Genomic DNA, 24,083 nt, shown 5'->3' on the forward strand with positions numbered 1-24,083 from the left:
GCTTTATCAATTTCCCTCAAAAAAAAAAAAAAATAATGGCATGAACCATATATATTTGGCTTCATAACTGATTGCTCTACAACAAAAGCGAAAAAGTAAAAATAATACAAGTATACAGTATAGCCATTTTTCATCACTTTTTACAAGAGAGAAAAAACACACCAATACATTCACAACCTCTTAGATTAAAATTGTCTGAGCCAACTTTTCAAGTACAGGAACTATACTATACACTGAGAGAAGCAGAATTTTATGAGTTTTCCATCGCAGTAATCAGATTTCTGATATCGCCAATAGTTGTTGAGAAAACAGCAAAAAAGATTCTCAAATGGTAAAAAACAATTCTTATCTTTTATTATTATTTTTGTGCCTATGTTTTATATCGATATAAATTATATTGCATCTTGTAGTCAACACTATAACAATGAGAATGGTACTGATAAAATTCATGTAGGTCTAGAAAATCATCCTCTTTCAGAGACTTTTTCTTTTACATTGTCACTATAATGAGGTTGTGTAGCCTGATACGGTAATGGCCTTTGAAAACTAAACACTTCCCTATAAATATGAAAAAATATTATTTTACATAGCCATCACATCCCTAACACTAAAAAGAAATTGTTTCAGGGAGTAGGGTAAGCACGGTAATCCAGGAGTTGAGGCAGCCTGCACAGAGTTATGGAAATTTAAATGGACATGGCTCACCCTTACGATGTGACTGCTGAGATAATACTGCGCATTTATCGTTTCAGTCTTCCCTTCCTATGGGCCTCGAGAGTTGCCAATTAGTTTATTTTATACAACTTACTTGCTACTATGATGCACCAAAATTTTATGCAATTATGTTAAAAACTAAATTTTTTTTAGATTTTTTTAAAGTTTGGTGACTCGATTTGCATCACCGTGAAGTTGGTCTTATCATAAATATGACATGACTTGCGTCATCAGGCGCGAGAGGGTTAATATATTTTGTTTACCATTGCATACTGGATGTGGTGGCAGAGTATAAATTGTCACTGGTGAGCGCCAACCCGCCCAATTGTGATTGGGTATAGGGAGGTGATGGTAATCAAATGCAGTGTCAGCCAAGCTGCTTCCTTGCATGCCAAAGGCATAATATGCAGTGAACTGTATCCTTTGCCTTAACAGACCATTTTAGCTATGGAACTCACTTTCAAATATTGTACAGGTATCATCCACATTACAAAAGAGTTGCATTCTTGAAAAATTGTACTGTACTTAACTCTTTAGAGACCAGGGGTTTCTCACAGCTTTATAAAATTGTCTGGCATTAGCCAGAATAAAATACCCAAGTGTGGGGCTGCCCTCTAAAGAGTTATCATGAAATTCTGAAATTGAAAACCATTTTCCCTCCAAACCCAATTACTGTACTGTATACAGGTAAAGTACAATACACAATAGCCAACCTCTGATGGCTCACCATCTTATCTCTGGATCACACATGTAAAAACTGGGTATTCTATGATGTTTCTTGACTTGCCCTAACTAACCTTCACCATCATGAATGCAAAGCAACCAAAGAGTAGCAAGAGGTGATGATGATAGCATCACTTCAGTAAAGATGAAAATGAAAGAAATAAGTGTGTGATAAGGCTGTGGGTCGCCTTAACAAAAACACATAAGTAGACGCAGGACAGCACAGAGAATTACAAGAGAGAAGTAATTTGATAAATGTATGAGAGTGAAAGTACAGTACCGGTACAGTGCAGTGTTGAGTTGCGTACAGTATGGCACATCACTGACAGATAATGCCGTAAACACTGCCGAGAAAAAGGTAAGAGAATTCCATTTTCTTCTTCCAATGTAGCCATTTCATAGATGACCAAAGGAAAAACACATTTATATACAGTACAAGTAAAACTGTAACAATTTTTACTATAAAATGACCACAAACCCAACCCTCCCTTCCTCTTGATGCAAACTTGGACACCCATTTTTTTCTATTAATATTCAAAGAGGCACAGATCAAAAGTACTAGTACAGTAAATGCTCATGCTAATAACCTAAGGGTGTCTAATCAAGTGAAATAAGCTGAGGTTCATAATCCTCATGGGATCTCCAATAAATTGTAAACTCCATAATCTATAGTCCAGCGCATCCAAGATTATGTTACCACCAATATGGAATACAGTAAAGGTATGAGTTTTCATGGTTGGTGCACTGTTTACTGTGCTGTCATAGCCTACACCACCACTTTACCAATGTTATCTCTGTCTGAATGTGTGAAGTAAAGTTCCATTCTTCTCTCAGTTACTTGAGTTGTATCATCATCAATTCTGCTCTTATAATGACACCCAAAAATATTCAGTGATCTGCTAGATGTAAAGATGTGAAGAGGAGGCACATTGTATTTTATACTATCAGCCAACCATGTGTATAAGAGGCTAAAGCATCATCTTATTTCTAGCACTCTATTGTGAATCAGCCAATCTTGGTTGTACAGTACAGACACTTCCCGGTTTACAGAAAGGCTCCATCCCTGGACCCTATCTGTAAGCTGAATTTTCTGTAAATTGAAAATGACCCTTCCATAAGGTAAACATGAACTGTACCCTGTACTGAATCACAGATGGCATCTCATAAGGGGGATGCACTCAGCTGCCTTACTCATCATCCTCTACAAATAGTGTTGTTATGCCGTACTAGTTACCTTCCTTAATAACAGAAACTCTTGCACAAAACCCCAAATCTTTATAATGGGGCTTATGGGAGGCATTCTGTATCCTCGAATTTCTGTAAGCCGAGTGCTCTGTAACCCAGGAAGTGTCTGTATATGAAAAAGTTGTAGACATGATCATAACTACTGTACAGTACTGTATTAATATTATGGAGACATCATTAAAAAACCATGACCAAACATCAGAAGAATTACTTTTGGTTGTTGTAGACAATGTATTATTCTGCTAATAGTTTGTAATTTATTCACTATGTAAAGGCAGTATAAAACACACTTTAGATAAAAGTAATGTATATTTGAAGGTGGAATACTTTTCTTCAATGACTGCTATAATTTCCCCATATAAAATACTTTACATACTAGTACTGTATTAGTTTCTCCACTGGATATTAGGGTTTGGGTCTGTTACTTCTGTGAGACCTGAACAGCTGCTGATGCCTAAATGAAATTCAAGAAACAAAAAACAAACCAAAAGACAAATATTGCACCAAATAGAGGACTGGACCTACAGTGCCTCTATATAACCAGGCCACGATCAGAGGACTAATACGTTGCCAACTACCGTATTTTCCAGCATTTATGATGCAATTTTATCTCTAATAAAGTCTTCAAAACTCAGCCTGTGATTTACACGTGGAAGGTTGATCCTCTCTCGGGGGATGAGGACCCACACTACAACCAAGAGAGTAATATTTAAGGGCAGGTTAACCAGCCACCCAATGAAAATATCTAGAAGAGACAGCTTATTTCTTACCTTACAAAAAAAGGAAATTGGGTGGAGGTAAGGCATTATTCCTAATTAGTTTTTTTTGTAAAGATAAAGTAAAGAACGATGCCAGTACTGCCACCACCTTTGTTTACATAGGCATCAAGATGCGTTATAGAGGCCTATTGACTTTTGCAGACAATAATTTTATGCTCACTACTAAGAAGAAACAGTAGCAACAGCTTTAAAAAAATTCTACAATCGATGATAAATTATTTTTTCTTTCATTAATAATATGCCCCAAAAAGGTAGACATTTATTATTAACAATACTGTAGAAGGCTAAGATTTCCTATTATTCTGGTGAAACACACACGCCAACAACAACAAAAAACTAATCCTAGGATGGAAATTTATTATTATTATTGTTTTTTTTTAGTAAGTGCCTGTGGGCAAACGACAGACAGACAGTTCGGATAATTTAAATTTTATAGGTAAGTGTGGAATGAGTTAGTCAACATATGTCACGAGCAACATGGTGTGAGGAGAGAGCCTGACACTTTGTGCATGCTTCTTGTCTGCTGTGTTGCTTTGCATTATACTGTATGTGTATCATGTATAAAAAAACTTACTATACAGTACAGGTGCTCCTCTACTTAAGAACGTTCAACTTACAAACTTTCAGATACAATTATAATCACTGAGGGGGGTTACCTGCCAGAACAGGTGTTTAATGTGGATGACTGGATTATTTTGAAGAAAATTCCAGATAGAGTAAACATCACCTAAGAGGAGAAGAGTGAGCCAGGTTTTAAGGCTGTATTAAAGGGTATAGCTGTACTAAATATCCATAATCTTTTCATTTGTTACAATATGTTTGGTATCTACAGGAGTAAAGTTGGACTTACAAACAAACCTCAGGAACGTATCTCGTTCGTAAGTAGAGGAGCACCTGTACAGTAGTTTACCTTAAGGTGAAAAGAACATTGTAATAAAAACTAATGCAGTGAGCACATGTTCAGTATAGTGGGGATCCTCGAGAAAGTGGTGCTGCCCCACTAAACTGACACCTACTCATCATTTACTTTATCACATTTATTTTAAGCCCAGTTTTAGCGGTAAACACAGTCCAGTCCCTCTAATGTAAAATAACACAGAAAACATAGTGTTTATATATGGAACTTATGTAGGCTTATGATAGGACCTGGTAGACATAGACTATAATGTACTGTAGTTATCACCCACTCAGGAGGCCACACTAACACAGCTCCATGACCTAACTAACTATCTCTCTCTCTCACACACACACACACACACTTAGGAGAAAGCTTTACATACATACATATGTGTGTGCGTGTCAGGTAAGACAGGCACATAAAACACGTCTATGTTTCATGTGTATAAATATGGTTTTGCTAAACGTGTTTTGTTACTCAATAAGAAATTAAGAGATTAAAAGCAAAAAAATAATCATCATAGAAGCAACTCTACAAAATGCTGTGATCAACTGTTATGTTATTGCCTGGTACTTCATATTTTCTTAACATACAGGTAATTGTGGTTCACATTTGTTTCCTTTGATTAATGTGTAACAATTCAACATCTTTATTTGAAATGTTCAGATTCCTGGTTATGTTACAAAAAAGAAAGAAGAGTACCAAGATAACTTCATATGAAATAAATTAGTTAGCACCTCTGCCAACAAGCTGGAGCCTGACGGAATTCAGCAGTCACAAGACACCAGTTACGAGAATCACAAACACCCGTCCCTTTACAAAGCATTATAGCAAGGATGTCACCCACCTTATTCACACTCAAATAAAAAAATATTCAATACTTACTGGTTTATGATCAGCTCATAAGACTTTATTAAATTAGATTTATTTGATACAAAGTAAGAGATTTAAACCATTTCAAATAAGCTCCCAGATCCTGGAACATTGTTTTGTACAATTATACTGTAGTTCTGTATATGCGAATATTTACTGCTAATCTAGAATGTTTTATTTTTTGTATTTGAAAAATTGTGACAAATAATATACAGTACAGTGTTTTATGTTTTGAAGCATGATGTTTTAAAGTTGTTGTCGTGGCTCTTACATGTGTTCATTGTGTCATAATTTGTGATTTTTTACAACAAAACCTCAACAAACCCTTACCAATATTTAAAAAAGCATCCAGTTCAATGATATTTGTCCCTTAAGGAAGAAAACCCAAAGGGAAACTTTTAAACTAATATAACATATGATATAAGGCAGAGTAAGATTTTACAGTACAAAAACTGATTTTTTTTATTTTTTTTACGGGGATTAGCCCACCCGGGCACAGGTCACTGACCCACATCGGGGCCCAGGGGGCGAAAATGTAATAATAATAATTCAAAGTAAATAAAATTTATAATAAAAAGTAAAATAAAATATTAATGGTAATAATAATAATAACAACACTGTGATAATAATAATAAATACAAAGAAATACAAGAATGAAAAAAATCAATAGTCAGAAACGCTATATGTATGTTGTGTTGTCATGTAAGAGAAACAATTGAGACCCTACAATTGTGTGTAAATGAAGCAGAAAGACAGATCAGCAACCTGGAACTTGGTCACAATTTTTGTGATGCCATATGGCAACAGGGTCTACCATTAGACAACACAAACTGCTGCTACTTCAAATAGTTTTATCTTGATATTTCCTGATACAGGGAGTCCCCAACTTATGAACGTCCGACTTGTGAACACCCGCCGATACAAATGAGGTCACATGAGGTCAATTATTTTAAGAATCCGACATAAGTACAACTGGTTTGTAGGATTAACGTACGAGAAATAGTACGTAGTGCATCCAAGGAAAGGAAAACAATTACAATGGAAGTGATAGTTGATGTAATTAAATGTTCTGAAAAAGGCAAAACACCCTCAGTCATTGATAAAGCATTGGGCTTCAGTCGGTCAATGGTCGGAACAATTTTGAAAGACAAACACAAAATTCTTGAACATGTAAAAGGATCTACACCAATGAAGTCAACTGTGATAACAACACAAAAAAGTGGAGTGTTAAATGAAATGGAAAGATTGTTAGTGATATGGGTGAAAGATCAGCTAGCCCAAGGTTTCAATGTACCGGGGTAAACTTTTACTTTTACTTTCCTTTACTGTATTTTGTCTTTCAATTTCTTATTTTCTCTTAAATTAAGTGATTTGAGATGTATAAAAGAACTTAGGCCATGATATAGTGCACGTAGGGTATGTGTTCCGACTTAATCCATTTCCGACTTAAGAACACCCTCAATAACGGACCTCGTTCGTAACCTGGGGACCCCCCTGTATATAGTGATGGGTACATGTTCCTTGATGAACCAACTAATATGTTAGGTAATACAGTATGTCTCCAGCTTTAAAACCCAGGAACTATCAACACTAGTAGTTGGAACTAATTCATCAAATAGTTCCTACCTTCCTGACATATCCAGAAAAGAAGGATGTTTCGATACAATGGTTCCATCCCACTAACACATGTCCTCCACCAACCTCACTAGGCTTTGGTTATTATTGATATTTCTTGAATTAATCCTCAGTTTTAGCCCAAAATAGTGTTTGGCAGGAGACTGAGTCACCAACCCAGGTATTGTTTTAAAATATGCTTCCAAAAGCAAATTCCAATATATTTTTGGGTACATAGTTTCTGAAAACTCTAAGATGAAACTTGTCAAATAGTAAAAATACAACAAAAGTTGTACATTTACACTTGTTGTTATATATCTACTCCAGCTTCAATTACAGTACAGTATTGTACCACCTTCCCTTGCCACAGTGGTTTGTAACTGAATCAAATTTTAAAGCAGAATATAATTTTTTCTGGCCCTAATTTTAATAGTTATGTTTTCTTTCCCCAGGACAATTAAATATGTTCTCACAAGTAGATTTTTTTTCTTAATTCAAATCATTACCAAGTGACTTACAAATGAACATTAAGTGAAAATGGAAGTGTGAGAGAAGTGTTATCATACATAATCAATCCTAAAAGACAACAATTGAAAGATTAGCATTACCAAAAATAAAAACCTTACCTCAAATATTGCAACCATCATCTCATCTTCATTCTTAGGTGCTGGTCTGTCTTCTGGATGTGTACACGGATGTATAATACCATTCATGTCAAGATATAAGTTGTCAAATTCAACCCCATTTGGATTGGGCTTCGAAGTGTCTTGAGGTATTTGCTTGCCATCGTCAGTATTATATTGCTGAAAAAGAAGACAATGTACGGTAATGCAAATTACTGCATAGTACTTATAATGCTGCAAATATAAACTTGGCATTAGCCGATTATTTTCTCTTAAGTAAAAACTGCATATGAATCAAAATATAAAGTTCTAAAATATAGAAGTCCAAATTTAATTAGGGACAGACTGCCACTGGATTCTATAATACTGTATTGTAATAAACAGAAATAATAAATATCTTATACTGTACAGTAAATTTTTCTTGAGAACATGAACTCTATACCAACTGCCTAAACCAAGATTTAGACCTGCTCCCACATGACTAATGTCTTGCTTACATTATCATCAATGTTTTGAGCCATTCTACACCTCTGTGTGGGTTACCCGCAATTAACTAATGGCATATGTTGGGTAAAACCAACTTGACATTTTTCCATACAAGATAAACAGTTTCTTACCTCTTGAGAAGGACATAAAAGTGGACAGGGAAAACTTTTGGGGAAATATTGTACTGTACCTGTAATATTTTTACTACTACAGTACTTTCAAGCTCAAAAGCACCAATGCTCATTTGTTTATGTCTGGGATGTTATAACGGTTCCTTCCATAGTTTTTTAACAGATGATGATCACAGCATTAAGTCCTTGATATATGCAGGCGATACGTTTCTGAAAACCTTCGTATATATCTTAATTGAATACTTAGTTACCGGTAATTGGTAAAAAAATAGGATGCATTCCATAACCCAAAATTAAAATGTTCCAGACCCAATTTCAAGACAAATAAACCATATATTTTTGACCCCAGGCACTGATGTGGGTCATTGACCTGTGCCCTGGTGGGCTGATCCCATAAAAAAAAAAAATAAATAAATAAATAGATAAATAAATACAATACAGTGATCCCTCGGTTAACGAACACCTCAGTTAACGAAATTTCGGTTTACGAATTACCTTCCATAAGAATCTTCATTTCGGTTAATGAACAAAAATTCGGTTAACGAAATTCTTACGAAATCATGTCAACATGTTTTCGCTTGCTCACCAGCTGGAATATTAGTCCGCCAATACAGTAATCGGTTCTAGAGCTTAAATTCGTTCCCATTTGAAAATATATCAAGAAGGTTGTACTATTTAATAATTTTCCAAGTTTTATATTAAAATTTTTAGTAATTTTAACACTTATTTAACATAAAACATAATTTAACATAATTGCAGTACAGGAACTAGTTTTTGGTGTGCCAATCAGCCACTTGACTCATCCACAAAGGCGTCAGTTTGTATCTCTGGTCAGTGGAGGTAACATCTTGCTTGTGGCTCTCTTGAACATAAACTATTTTTACATTTTTACAGCACAATTATTGGTCATTCTGAAATTTATTTTACATATTGACAATATATAGTGCATTGCACTACAAGCACTGAACTTGACAAGGGCTGAAATGGTATTGGAGTTAAGAAACAAAGTCCAAGCTTATATTCAAAACTGAACTCATTCACATAGGATTAGTGGACCTCCAAAAGCGAGAGATAAACACGGTCAGTGACCCAGGCGGCATCCCTTTGATCATCCGACATCACGTCCTTCGAAAGTCACGTAACACAAAGTCTCCGAATAACCTGACTGTGATACGTGACTATCGAAGGACATGACGTCGGATGATCAAAGAGATGCCGCTTTGTAGCCTGGAAGTTCTGCAGTTGACTTATACACTGGGATGGATACACCCCATTTCGTCACCAACCCGGTTCGTCACCAAAACCCGTATCGTCACCACTAACAGTCACTGGTATTAGTGACAAATTTCTAAGTTTTTATTTTACACGAATAGAAATTACACATGTATACAGATGACTTGAGAATTTTTTTTTATTATTATACATGAATATTAATTGTTAAATAAAGAAAACGATTAAAACATTGGTAAATAAACAAAATAGAGAACAAATGAAGGTGATCCGACACCAGCGCATAAACCACCGAGCAGCAAGGAACAATCTCTCTCTATACCTCCTTGTCCCTCTTCTTCAGAGAAGCCTCAATGGTTGATTTGCAATTACAACTAGACTAGTTGAACTAGTTGATGAGTACAAGCTAAAATCATACACAAGAGAAGCAAATCATGACAAACAAGCCCGTCCCTGGAAGCTGTGGGATGAATATGAAGAAAAAAAATATCACCACTTCTAATTTCCTAAAAAAATTTTAGTATCTTCTTCCAAGCTTGCACGAGTACTAACAATGTTTTTATTTAGTTTTTAAATTTTAGTCTTTCATATATTGTTTAAGTGAGATGACTGCAGGCGTATTAACAATATTTTTATTTTGGTTTCGTTTTTGTCTTTAATAAATTGTTTAAATGAGATGCTTGCATGAGTAATGACGTTCTTATTTTTTTCTTTAGTCTTTAATAAATTGTCTCAAGTGTTTTTTATTATTTTCTATTCCAAGCAACAGTTATTTTAGTGTATATATTGATGGGAATGAAAACGGTGATGAAACTGGTAAAGCAGTGGTGATGAAATGGGCAGACCCCGCTGTGAGATATATAAGTATATATATATTCATTATACAGCTACTCCTTGACTTACGACATAATCGACCTACGACCACCCGGAAATACGACCGCATCAGTCGTTCCAAAATTTTGTCAAATTACGTATTTTCGAGTCCCAACGTTAGTGATTGAGCTGTGTACTGAAAAAATTTTCGTTTGTAATTCACTTAAAAATGGCTGGCAACTGTCTCGTAAATTGGGTATGACGTGCAGCGTACTTAATATTGAAAGACCAAATACTGTCAATGTGCACAGCCTTAACAACATCAACCTAGAGAAGTCGACTTGTGAAAGAGACTTAGGGGTACTTGTAAGCCCGGACCTACTGTCTACAAAACAGTGTGTTAATGTTCGAAATAAGGCAAACAGAGTATTAGGTTTTATATCTATAAGTGTAAGTAATAAGAATGCCGAGGTCATATTGCAACTATATCTTGCACTAGTCAGGCCGCACCTCAATTATGAGTCGGTGCAGCGAAGAGTAACGAAAATGATTCCGGGGCTTAGAAACCTTCCATATCAAGATAGATTAAAGAAACTGAACTTGCATTCCCTAGAAAGACAAAGCGTGCAGGGAAATATGACAGAAGTATTTAAGTGGGTGAAAGAAATCAATAAAGGAGATATAGATAAAGTTCTTATAATATCCGAGCAGGATAGGACTCGTAGCAACGGATTTAAGTTGGATAAGTTTAGGTTTAGGAGGGAGATAGGAAGGAACTGGTTCACAGATAGGGTGGTAGAAGAGTGGAACAAGCTTAGCAACTTTGTAGTAAGTGTGGGAACTCTGGAAAGTTTTAAAAGGAGGCTAGATTGATTCGTGGATGATAGAGAGTGGTAGTAACTCTAGGCAGGAACTGCCATGCACAGGCCAACCGGCCTATTGCAGACTCCTTATTTTCTTATGTTCTTATAGGTACAATTTGCTTGGGTATAAGTTGTCCAGCACCTACAAATTCCACCAGAAACTCCAAGCAACTGTTAATATTCTGAAGTAACATATACAATTAACCCTCACTTTACGCGGTCCCGCATTCCGCGTTTCCACGTTAACGCGGTGCCTTGCCAGAACCTCACGTGCTCAAATTACGCGGTACGTGAACCCCATTACGCGGAGAGTGTCCGGCGCGACGCTATTTTTAGATTCGCCCCACCCGCCACCCGCCCGCCTGCCTGCCTGTGCTCCTCGCCTCCTCCCTCCGCTTGGGCAAGCGGCGTGGTAAGGTTGCGCAGTGTGTGTCTTTGTTGCGTTATCACTGACGTCATATGACGTATCAGACCTGTGATTGGCCATGCATCCCTACCCCCCTCTGCTGCTAGCTGTAATTGGCTTAAAGTATTATGACGTGTCCACCCGGGGGAGGGAGGGAGGGAGGGAGGAAAGACGACGCTTGACCTAGCCGCGGCAGTTTCATCCTTCAAGGCCACTCCGTGTAAACGCGCATCCATTGTTCCGTAAAATGGCTTCCACCGGACCACCACCACCAGAGAGAAACCTTTCCTTACCTGGACCCAGCGGCACTAAGCCAAAGAAGATACGACGTTCCTTAAGCTACGAGGTGAAGTATACAATCATCCAAGAGTTGGAGAAGGGAACAAGGCAGGTTGATTTGGCGCGCCAGCATGGTGTGAACGAATCTACGATCCGGACTATAAAGAAGGATGCAGCCAAGATAAAGGAGCACATGAAGATCACAAAGTCTACAGGTGCTTCTATGATCAAGTATTTTCACAACCAGGTGCTTCTCAAGACAGAAAAATTACTTGTGAGGTACTTGGTGCGTCAGGCGCGACGGAACATGGCGGTCGACACGCGCTCTGTTAAGGACTACGCACGTGAACTGTACATGGCAGTGGCACGAAAGATAGGAATTACAGAGCCCAAACCCTTTAATGCTTCCTCTGGGTGGTTACAGAGGTTTAAGATCCGGAACAAGATCACCAATATAAACATTGGTGGTGAAGAAGCGAGTGCTGATCGTGCTGCGGCTCGGGAATTTCCTCCGTTTCTACGTGAGATTATGGAGGAAGGACAGTACAGTGACGACCAGGTGTTTAACATGGACGAATCTGGTCTTTTCTGGAAAAAGCTACCTTCCAAGTCCTTCGTTGTAAAGAATGCCAGCAGGATTCGGGGCCGGAAAATGCAGAAGGAACGCATCACCGTCCTGTTTACCACCAATGCCTCCGGTACCTATAAGCTCAAGTTATCGGTGATCCACACGGCACGCAAGCCGCACGCCTACAAAACCATGGACATGACCAAGCTAAATGTCCACTGGCTGACCGCACGTAAGGCGTGGATGTTCTCTACACTGTCCCTCTCCAGGTTTGATGACTGTTTTGTTCCCGATGTAAAAAAATTCTGTGAGCGACAGAATGTGCCATTCAATATTTTGTTGCTGCTGGACAACGCACCAGGACACTCGCCCCTACTGTTAGATCGTCACCCCAACGTTAAAGTGGTCTTCCTTCCTCCCAACACTACGTCATTAATCCAGCCCATGGACCAGGAGTTAATCTGCAATGTAAAAGCTGCATTCTCGACAAAAAAATTCCAGCTCCTGAACGACTACACCAACACCAGGGAAGAGTTGCGTAACCTGAGTGACACCACCACCGATAGCAAGAGCGAAGAAGATGAGGATCAACAGTTGGAACAGCAAAAAATACTGTTCAAACAATTCTGGAGAGTATTTAACATCAAGAAAGCTGTGGACTTCTTGGTGGAGTCATGGGATCAGCTGTCTATTGCTACAATTCGTCACGCATGGAGACATGTGTTGCATGGAATACCAGGTGAGAGGAGGAGTCAATCTGTGACTGGTGAGGTTCAGAATGTTGCAGTAGCAGTGGACCTTGCCAGAGAAGCTGCGCAGACTGTTACAGTTCCAGGCTTCTCCGAGACCACCAACGACGACATCCTGGAGGTGATCAGAGATCCTGAAGTGACTGCCGACGAGATGTTGGAAGAAGAACACGTCAGTGAAGAGGAGGAAGAAGGTGCGTCATTCTCCGAAGAACACAGTTTAAGTCATAGTGATATTAAGGGTGCCATGGAGTGTGCAGAGAAAATGAAGTCCTTCCTTTCCCGCGACAATGACGATGACCGCTATGAAGTCTTCCATACCCGGCTGGTGCAGGCTATGGAGCCGTACATCAAGGTGTATCACGACAACATCAACGCCAGCCGTCAGCAAAGCATAACAGATTTCTTCGCCCGCAACCCACCACAGCCAGCCCAAGCCAGTGATAGTGGCAGTGAAGATGACTTTGAGGGATTTGTCAGGGAAGCCCTGACAACTGTAAGTGACAGTGATGGTGATTCACCTAGTAATGGTGATTCACCTGAGGGCCAGTAATCTGCCCTCTGCCTCGGAACCAGCCTCCATCCCCGTATGCCGACCCATCTCTTCTACTACCGTAAGTGTTACAACTAATTTTTAGTTTTCTAACCTAACCTTTATTTTTCCTATGTTAACCTTTATCTTTCCTAACCTAACCTCTTCTATATTACTTGTTTTTTCATACCATCATAAAGTTAAGATGTTATTTTTACTACAACATAGTTATGTGTCGTCAAAAAGTGGAGTTTGGGGATCGGCCTGGACTCCATTTCAATTAATCCCATATGTTATGTTATTCACTTTACGCGTTTCTCACTTTCCGCGGTACCCTCCGGGTTACATTAACCGCGTAAAGTGAGGGTTAACTGTACTGTACTGTTTCATTCTAGAATTTATCACTTATAAAATCAATCAAACTAACCTACATTGCATTGCCTAACCTGGAAATGTTCCTCTGTAAATCACACAATAATGGTGGAAGGCCTCAGATTGTCACTGCTGTAGATTCACGTCAAAAAAAATAAATTGTATCATATGAAATATATTTTACTCAGCCATTTTTTTTCCTCATGAGGTAAGAAAGAATTAAAATTCTAAGGAGAAATGTCCTCAAGTTGTTGGTTAAGATGTGCAACAATTGTCAAGTACAGTTCTGTAAAACCAATCACATAAATGTTTTGGTATATTTCCTCATAATTTATTTACGGATCAATAAATCAAAAAATGAATTTTTCAAATTAAAACAACTTTTCGTCAGAAATAAAAGTTAACACTTTCTATTTTAATTATGAAGGTAGAGTTTAGCAGAGGGTTCAGTCGTTAGTGAACTCTGTGGAGGTGAATCACCCAGTAGTGTTTAGTGTATAGTATAAGATTCCTCATTATAATGTTTGTTTAAGCTTTACCCAACCAACAAACTAAAACTAAGATCACTATTAATACACAGCGGAGGCACGAGTGAGCCATTAGGTTCTCTTGTTCACAGACTATAAGTTAACATTAACTACCCTCACCTTGTCTTCAACACATTCTATAATTACTGATGGATACTTCCTGGAGAGCCACCGGAAGAAGGCGGGAACACCCATCTCTATTAATGAGCCACAAAACTCTCGCCTTCACCACCACAGTAAGACACTAGGCTACGACGCGACCGGCTACTACATATGGTTTACGTTATGCTGTCATCTATTAATTTTATTTAAAAAGTATTCATAAAGGATTTAATTTATTTAATATAATATATCAAAGAATATTATCGTTCAGTTATAGAAGTATTTTATATTTCATTTTTTCAATCAGTAGGAGAATAAAAGTGTTGTATTATGACCCTTTTTTAACTGCACAGCGTGACCTCGCGTCGCAGCAGAGATGTAAACAAACAAAATCGTCGCCACAAGCGGTGTTTATTACCTCATAAAACACAAACTCTCTCAATAGTCTATTCCTACATCATACTTATTAATATTTATACAAATATATATTGATATAAATACGTTTGTGACCAATTCACTACAGACCTCAACATTAAACTGTCATTGACCACATTAAACTGTAGGTGCTTGGTATACCTTGTAGTGGGTACCAACTTATCATTATACATAGCCTCAGGGTCTACCGCTTGATGTGCTGCGCCCAGGGTTTAGTTAATTAATTTAAACACTAACATTAATGCGACGTTTGCCAATTAAAGAGATATGTGTATGCAGAAGTTGAGTCATCTTGTGCCTTGACGGATTATTTTAGAAGAAAGAATATTGAGTTACTATTGCAGTAATCACGTAGCAAAAAATATTTTCTTAAGTGGGTTAAAGGAAGGGAGTTACAGGTTGGCGGTTTTCATGCCAAATTGGGCTAGTTTTCAGTCTGGTTGACAGGCAAATTTTAGCCGAGCAGGGTTCGCGGTTTTATACTCAAGTTGGCATTTTCCTTAGATGGTAAACTGTGAGAAATAGTAAATGCATAACCGGTGAATGTGGTAATTTTGAAAACTCTTGTGTATGAGAGTTACTATGTCATTGACAAGGCAATTAATGGCAACTGGTTGCTGGGCCATTAGTAAAATATACAAAGCTAGGCTGTCGTCAATGTCACTAAAAAATACACGAAACTAGAGTATTATGGACATCACTAATGAAATAAATGAAGCTAGACAGTCACAGACGTTACCAAAATAAACATTTAGCTCGATTCTTGGTCGTCACTACAGTACACGAAGTAGTCAGCTGCGATCGTCATTGAAGGAAAATTTGCTCTTATTTCTGTGCACAAACATTCTTTAAAAAAGCTTTGAGTAAAACACCATTAACAACAATAGTTACCTAATATTTTAAATTATCCCCTAGACAAACTTTCTTAAGGTAAAATAAGATATCGTGGGGACCAGAGTAAATCTTAGTACTCACACCTAGTGTTTCATAATCGTTTAATGTTGTTGTACTAGTGTAATTACTGTACCAACCTTGTTACACGCTTAAAAACCTTCGATGTTGAAGTACAGTACAGTAATGACATCATAACAACATTGGGGTCATGGAGAGCGCCCAGACATTTACCTTTACCATTTTTCACCTAATGACGACCCACTGGAGGTGGCCATGCTGAGGGGAGGCCAGTGGCCTGTGTAGAATCCCTACCTTATTCTTGATAGTCTTGTCAAGGGCTATTTTGAAGCCCATTACTGTTCTCTATCCCACAATTAGGGGTGGTAGACCATCCCCTAGGTCTACCGAATCCATGACAAAACCCCAATGGGGTTGTCATTTGTCAACACTAACCTAAACTAAACATAAGTGTTTTATTTTATATGAGACTGGGGTTTTGTCCATTGGGGTTTTATCCGGTCACCAGGTCTACCAGCTGCTGTTTGAAGAAGTATTTCCATAGTCTACATACTTGAATATTGTAGTCCAGGTGGGAAGACCGAGTCATTTGTAAAGGTGAATGGTCTGAATACTTGATAGTTCAGTACAGTACTGTACTGTAAATATAAGTTTATTCTCAGATGTCTTGATTGCTTTGAATCTCTTGTATGACTGTTGAACTGTTCTTTTTCTAACCGGTTAAAATGGGTACAGTACGAAGAATATGCAGTGTAATGACTTATTTTTTTTATTAAATATAACAGTTCTTCCTGTCACTATTCAATACATCCTACCGATGTCACTTTGTTAGGACAGGCCTTCATGAAGAAGCACGAGAGTTAGTACACAAAAGTTCAGAAAAAAAGACTTCTAACATGAACTTATGTTCCATCATTACCTGTACAGGTATTTACAATAATGATGATCATCATCTACAAAATACTGTAACAAGTCTGCACCAAAACTGTTTGCTATGAAACATATCAATAGGCTTTCAGATACAAAAGACTAGCAACTCATTTATTGTCACCACATGTGACAAACCTCATAAACTTAAAGTTTTTATTCACAAACACTACATCTCTCTTTGGTTAAGTTTAATGCCAATAAACAAAAAAAAAAAACACTATCTAATAATTATAAAAAGACTTGAATGGATGTGTATTCACAATTCAATCTGTAACAATGCTATGGCTAATAAGAATCACAGTAACAAAACAAAATATAAAAGGATTTGTGGCTAGAAATCTTTGTACGTACAGTACAGATGTGTAATCAGAAGTCAGTCTAATAATTATATGTTAATAAATGTAAAGAAAACAAAATGCAAATTTGTACAAAATTGTTGTGTCCATATAGAGAACTGCAGAATATCCTTATCCATATTTATTGTAACATTACATAAAGAGTACAGTTATACTGTATAATTTAAATTGTTTGAACACACCTTAAAATATTATAATGCTTGAAACACAGCTTTTCTTTTAATATATTTTGTAAAATACAGAGTAGAAAAAAAGAGAGAAGCAGATGACAGAACCAATACATCTAATGATGCTCCCAGACCTGTGCCCTGTTGGTCCTGCAATTTGTGGAAGATAAAGGATCAATTGGTGCATTTTACGGGTTGTTTGATAAGCCCTACACTTTAACATCTACCGTAGAGCTGGGAGTGAATTTCATAACTGTGTAGTGTGAGGAATATCTTATTTACCTACTGTACAGTATATCACCTTTACTCCTCTCTCATTATGTCCAGGAGAGACCAGAAACCACAAAAAGGAGTAAAATGATATAAGAGTGAGAAGAGGAAGAGAAGTGTACGAAGTTACAAGAAGGGAGTGAAACGGGCAAAAAATACTCCATGCTGTACACAATTTCTAGTATCCCATCTTACAAATGAAGTAAAGTACAGTACAGTACAGTACAAAGTAAAAGGAACAGTGTATATTGTAAAACCTCTACAGGATTTAATAGACTATATGGAGAGGAAAGTCCATTATATCAAGGGTCTGTTAGATATGAAACATCCATCTAAGGGATTATATGGAGGTTTCACTGTAATATGATAAAAGAAGTAATTTATACAAGGGAAATCTTAACAGTGAATTGAAGATAAGAAGTATGACAACATCTTCAGGCAACTAGATACAGTATTGAAAATTTCAATGGAGGATGGCTACATCTTCAGTTAAATTATTCTTAAGATTTTAACATATACAGTACACAATACACTTTGATATTAACAACTATTTAAAAAAATTTTATGCCATTGTCTACATCTGATGCACTGTAGGAATTATTTTAAAGTCTGTCCAACAATCCTCTTCTCCGTAACTCTATCTTCACCAATTATCTGTCCACTGAAATATCAATGATGCACAGTAGTTCCTCTCTCTCGACATCAATACAAATGAGTTAATAATGCAAAATAAATACAAATATTCTTGAATTCTTTATAGTGAGTAATATGTTGATGGCTATTACGACGTCTTAAGAAAGGAGTGAAATGGTAAAACAACATAGTGAAAGACAAATGTAGAAAGCGGGAGAATAGGGCTGAAACAACAATTAAAGATACTCCACACACACACTTCCTCATATTCTCCTCCTCAACTTTTATACACAGTACAGTACAGTATATGAAGTGCGGGGGAACAGAAAAATATTGCAACACAAATTAGTGGAGAAATTCAACATGAATGTTATTTTTACTGTAAACTGATGAGAAGCAGCCGAGGAATGGGTAGATGATCTATATGGTGCTGAAGATAATAATTGTCCAACAGTGGGAATCCAGAACTTACACGGTTTAATTTTCCAAAGTGGAAGCATTCTGATTCTTCTTGTTGCAGAATACATATTATGGCAAATAGAGAGATACTAAATGGAGAGCCTACGTTAGTACAATACTGAAGTATAGCGGGGAAAAGGTATTATTGAAATAAAAGGAATAATATAAACACAATACAGTACAGACATGGGATGATACAATAAATGAAGCTTACAACACTATTGGCAGTGTTAATGCTAAAGAAAGCTTTGACTTTAAGACTTGACTGGATTGCCTATTAAACACAGTACGGTATACTGTCAACACGAATCCCATTAACTTGAAAACAAGTTTTTTTATTATCATGATAATTCAAGGTGTATTATCCTAGTTAATCTTTGACATTCACTCATATGTGAGTAATCTTTCATTACCTCAGGGAGTAGCAACCCTGTCTTGCCAGCTAAGAGGGTACTCACAAGTCCCTCAAATAATTCCCAGTACAGTACCCACTCTGTAACAGGGAAACCATGCCATCAGGAAATAACAATTAAACTACACATGCATGAATAATGACCATAAAACAGATGACGACAATGGTGATGAAAATAAGGGTAAGTGACTAAACCACTGGAGGGTATACAGTATGTACGGCCATTTGTTCTTGGATAACATCATATTGCTTCTAATATGATAACACCTTTACTTGTGTACAGGATTATCCTTCAGCATCTGAAAGAGACACATCTACTGAATACAGTATATGCTTCTTAATGAAAGATGTACAGTAATATAATTCAATACTGTTTACAATGGTTTGACTTCCTCTTGTAATCAAAGATGTTCTTATTGACCTCTGGGATGTCAGCAAACAAAAATAATTTCTTTCAAAAAAAGAACTATCTTTTCCTCAACAAGGAAGTGCATGATTAATTTATCTCTACAAATACTGTACAGTTCTGTACTGGGATCACATGTCGTAACCTTGTTTCCCTCCACCTGCACTATAAAGTATCTGTACATAGTTTAGGCATTTTGTGTGACCACATCATTAATTTTTTTTTCATTTTTGTAAATAGAACTTTTTTTTATAAAATGACAAGAAGAATTATGTCCATTAGCAGGTTTTAAAGACTATATCATAATTTTTAGGGAGTCTGGAGAGCTCTGTCTCTATACCCTGGAAAGGGTTCCCCCCTTATACAACAGCCCTTGCACACGACCCAATAAACGAGTACAGTGCATTATCAAGTGTGCTTGTTTAAAGATGGGAAAACCCATGGTGGACCAGCATCCTGCCAAAAGGGTGGGATAACCCACTAAGCACTGAATCCTCAGAATCTGGGGAGTAGTACCCGTCCACCCACCATGTATCATAGCAGGACAAGGTGGAAAAATAAGAAAGAGAAAGTGAGAGGGGAATCCTCAATGTTCTCAAACATAATATCTTAGGGTACAAGCAGAGGGTAATGGCTTCACTTGTCAGGATAATATCCATTTATCAAAATTATTATTTTTTAAGTCCATAACCATCAAGTAAGACTGATGAACACCAGTAAAGCTATTTGGAGAAGAAAACATACAACCTGGACCACTTGCTTTGAATATGGAAAAATTTTCAGTCTATAGTACATATACTGTACAGTTCAGTCAACAGATGATGATACTGTACAGCAATATCCCCATACAAAGCAAAGGACTTCTGATTCATAATAATATATGGAGGAAAAATCTCCAAGTTGATCGAGTTTATATGAAATATTATCTTCTGTATATGATTAGATAATCAGTCTGGTTTTACAGATAAGAGATAGACAAAGAATATTTTAACCCTCTTGCCTCTGTATACGTACATACACTTATACATGTACTGGATTTAGGTAGCATAAGTATCCATCACTGCGCTCAGCTTGCACAAAAAACAGTAAGTGAATCATCTGGTAAAGCAGGCAATCAAAATATACAGTACATTAGCAAGTGGAAGAAAGTTTATGAGAGAAGGATTAATGAAACAATTATCATGGGATTACTATAAACATCAGTACAGTAAGTGAGAGTAGATCAATTTTGAAGACAAACTGTATAGTTTAGCACTACTGGGTTTATGAACTGTAATTAGAAGAAAAAAAGTATCTGCCTAACCATTATTTTTACTCCTCGCAATCTTTGAATGGGGTGAACCAAGAAAAACAGACAAAAAAGTTAATGGTTGGGGAAACTTGCACAAGACAAGAGCAGAAAGCAATAGGAACAGGTTATGACAACAAGTAGAAATACAGTTCTGTAGTTACCAAACATTCTCTCTCACACACAATATACAAAGTTAAAACTCAGTTGCTATTAATGGAGAAAAGTAATTATATGTACAGTACAGTGACCCCTCGTTTAACGAACACCTCGGTTAACGTAATTTCGATTAACGATCTGCCTTCCATAAGGATCTTCAATTCGGTTAACGAAAAAAAATTCGGTTAACGAAGTTCTTACGAACCGACCTCAACATGTTTTCGCTTGCACTGACCGGGCAACCAGCTTTAGTATCAGTCCGCCAATACATTAATCGGTTCTAGGGCTTAAATTCCTTACTATTTTAGTACAGTAAATATCAAGAAGTTCATACTATTCAATAATTTTAAAAGTTTAATATTAAATTTTTTAGTCATTTTAACAATTATTGAACATAATTGAAGGTAAAGTGACTAGTTTAATGCACGGCATCCAGCCTCTTAACACAGCAAACAGGCGTCAGTCTCTCTCTGTTTCCACTGGAGGTAACATCTTGCTCGAGACTCTCTTCAACTAAACGCTTTTTTTCTGTGTTTCCAAGCAAATTATTGGTCATTTTGAAATATATTTTACATATTGATAATATATAATGCAGTGCAGTGTTGATTTAAAGAAAATAATCTTGAATTACACCAAGAGAGCTAAAATTTTATGGGTGAAATGGCGCCATGGGGTGACTTCTTCCACCCCAATGCCTTCTCTTCTTCCTTCTCCTCCGCCCCCATTCTAAATCCCATCATCATCCAGGAGCCTTCTACATACACACCTCAAAGTAAGTGAACTTTTCTACCATTTTTGTTGAATTTAGGAAATTTTCGGTGAGCTGGAACCAATTACCCCAAAACCCATTGAAACATTGGTTTCGGTTAACGAACGACCTTCTGGAACGGATTGAGTTCGTTAACGGAGGGGTCACTGTACTAGTATATAAAAAATTAAATTCTTTAAACAACACTACAAATACTTAACAACAGACCTCAACTAAGCAACCTACTGTACACAAGGTTCCCCAAAATGATGTTTCCTATAAAGAATGTGATGATACAGTAAAAGTCCAAAAGTCTGGATGCCAGAAATCCGGACCACCCGAGAATCCGAACTTTTCAAAAACTCAATTTTTTTTTAAATTAGCTGGCTTTTGTGAGTATGTGAGCATGCATGAGCGCCACAGCTGCACAGCGACAACAAGCGACCACACGGTCGCCACTTTAAAACGAGCAATCAAACTGTGACAACATATGTAATTTTGAGTCCTACTCTTTCCATTTACAGAGTACTGTACAAGCCCATAATAATGGCTCCTAAAGTAGATAAACTTCGTCGTGTGAAGAGAACGAAGAACACGTTGAAATTGAGTGACAAACTTGAAATAATTAAGAAACTAGAACGTGGTGTGAGCAAAACTGTTCTAATGGAAACATACGACATTGGAAAGTCTACAATTTATGATATAAAAAAGGCAAAGAATAAAATTCCAGAATTCACAGCTTTTTCTTTAAAACTGCTCGTTTTGATAAATGAAGCATGTTAGATTTACTAATGAATAAACTATCAAAATGTACCTGTTCATCTCTTCTTCATTCCTCCTTAAATTTGAATTTTAAAAGTACTGCCTGAGAATCCGGAAAATCCGAAAATCCGGACCGACCCAATCCCCAAGCAGTCCGGATTTTTGGACTTCTACTGTACTTTAAGGACATATACTGAACACCAATTAAATTTAAGATTTGCTCAAGACAAGTTGTACATCTCTTTAAGACACTCTGAATACTCTGAAAGGTGAAAACTCCATTGGCTTTGTGTTATAATAAGTGCTTTATGATAATTATGAAACAAAATATTTGTTTCCTCTTAACATATTCAAACTAAGATACAGTACACGTGATATTGCACGACTTATGGTGAATCATCCAATGCTTTCAATTAAATATATTTCTATTAAGTTTCATTAGTCTGTTATGTAACCTCCATTCATTAAGTTAACAAATAACCCTAAAGAACAAAGTGCATAGTACTGTACAGTACAGTGCAGTACAGTACAGTACAGTGCAGTACAGTACTAGCCAAATGTACAGAAGAGAAATCTATAAATATTAGTCATTATAACTGCCTGTACACAAGAGTATAGAAAAGAAAATATAATAATTGGCCATTATACTGTACAGTGAACCCTCGCTTTACGCGGTCAATTGAACCCACGGAGGCCCGCGTAAAGCGAGAAACGCGTAAAGGGAACAACATAAGGGATTAATTGAAATAGAGACCGGGCCGACCATCAAACTCCACTTTTTCAGACACAATACCTACGTCGTAGTAAAAATAACTTAATTTTATGATTGTATGCACACACAATAAATAATTAAGAGAAATATCAATAATATTAGGTTTTTTAACACTTACATTAGTAGAAAAGATGGCTGGGCACACGGGGATGGGGGTTGGTTCCAAGGCAGAGGGCAGATTATTGGCCCTCACCTGTATCACTTGTATCACTATCCACCACAGAGGCTTGCAGGGCCTCTTTGTCAAACCCCTCAAAGTCCATATAAGTCCATATCCTCCCTATCACTGACTTGGGCTGGCTGTGGTGGGTGGCGGGTGAAGAACTCGGAAATGTTTTGATGACTGGGCGACCTTGTGCGCGCCCTGCCCGCGCCGCTCTCCGCGTAAAAGAGTACATGCACCGCGTAAAAGAGTACATGCACCGCGTAAAGTGAGCATTCCGGGTCTGGCAGGGTACCGTGGAAACGCGTAAAAAAAAAACCACGTGAAGCGGGGTAATACTGTACTGTATGTAATGAAAAGGTTTTGAGTTTTTTTTACATGTGACCAAGTTTATGAAGACAAATAAGGCTTAGTACCAACAGTTTTACAAACATAAATATGCGAAAACGTCAAGCATGCCACTAAGAAAATTATTGCACTTACCGGTACTGCTCTACTATACTGTGACTGCAATCAAAATTGGTGGAGATGGAGTTTCTGCTGCAATCTAAAGATCACAAAAATTCACGGGGCAATGCTTTTTTTGCTTATTACAATATATATATATATATATATATATATATATATATATATATATATATATATATATATATATATATATATATATATATATATATATATATA

General features: G+C 37.0%; 1 protein-coding gene and 1 long non-coding RNA gene across 3 annotated transcripts in view; both read right to left on the reverse strand.

Annotated features, from left to right (window-relative positions):
- Positions 1-14,701, reverse strand: part of LOC121866681 (5'-3' exoribonuclease 2 homolog) — a 45,883-nt gene extending 31,182 nt beyond the window's left edge. For both annotated transcript variants that reach the window (XM_042366389.1, XM_042366388.1), the window contains exons 1-2: positions 14,546-14,701; positions 7,473-7,649 (exon numbers count right to left, since the gene is read on the reverse strand). In XM_042366389.1, the coding sequence (XP_042222323.1) occupies positions 7,473-7,649; positions 14,546-14,620 (252 nt within the window). In that variant the 5' untranslated portion in view covers positions 14,621-14,701. The remainder of the gene's footprint in view (positions 1-7,472; positions 7,650-14,545) is intronic.
- Positions 14,702-16,627: 1,926 nt separating this feature from the next.
- On the reverse strand, positions 16,628-24,026 carry LOC121866682. Its single transcript, XR_006089006.1, has 2 exons — positions 23,883-24,026; positions 16,628-19,400 (listed from the first exon to the last, which is right to left on the reverse strand). It is a non-coding gene; the product is annotated as an uncharacterized LOC121866682 (long non-coding RNA).
- Between the last annotated feature and the right edge of the window lie 57 nt (positions 24,027-24,083).

Source organism: Homarus americanus, unplaced genomic scaffold (genome assembly GCF_018991925.1).
Source record: "Homarus americanus isolate GMGI-L3 unplaced genomic scaffold, GMGI_Hamer_2.0 scaffold14144, whole genome shotgun sequence".
In the NCBI taxonomy this organism is placed as follows: Eukaryota; Metazoa; Arthropoda; class Malacostraca; order Decapoda; family Nephropidae; genus Homarus; species Homarus americanus.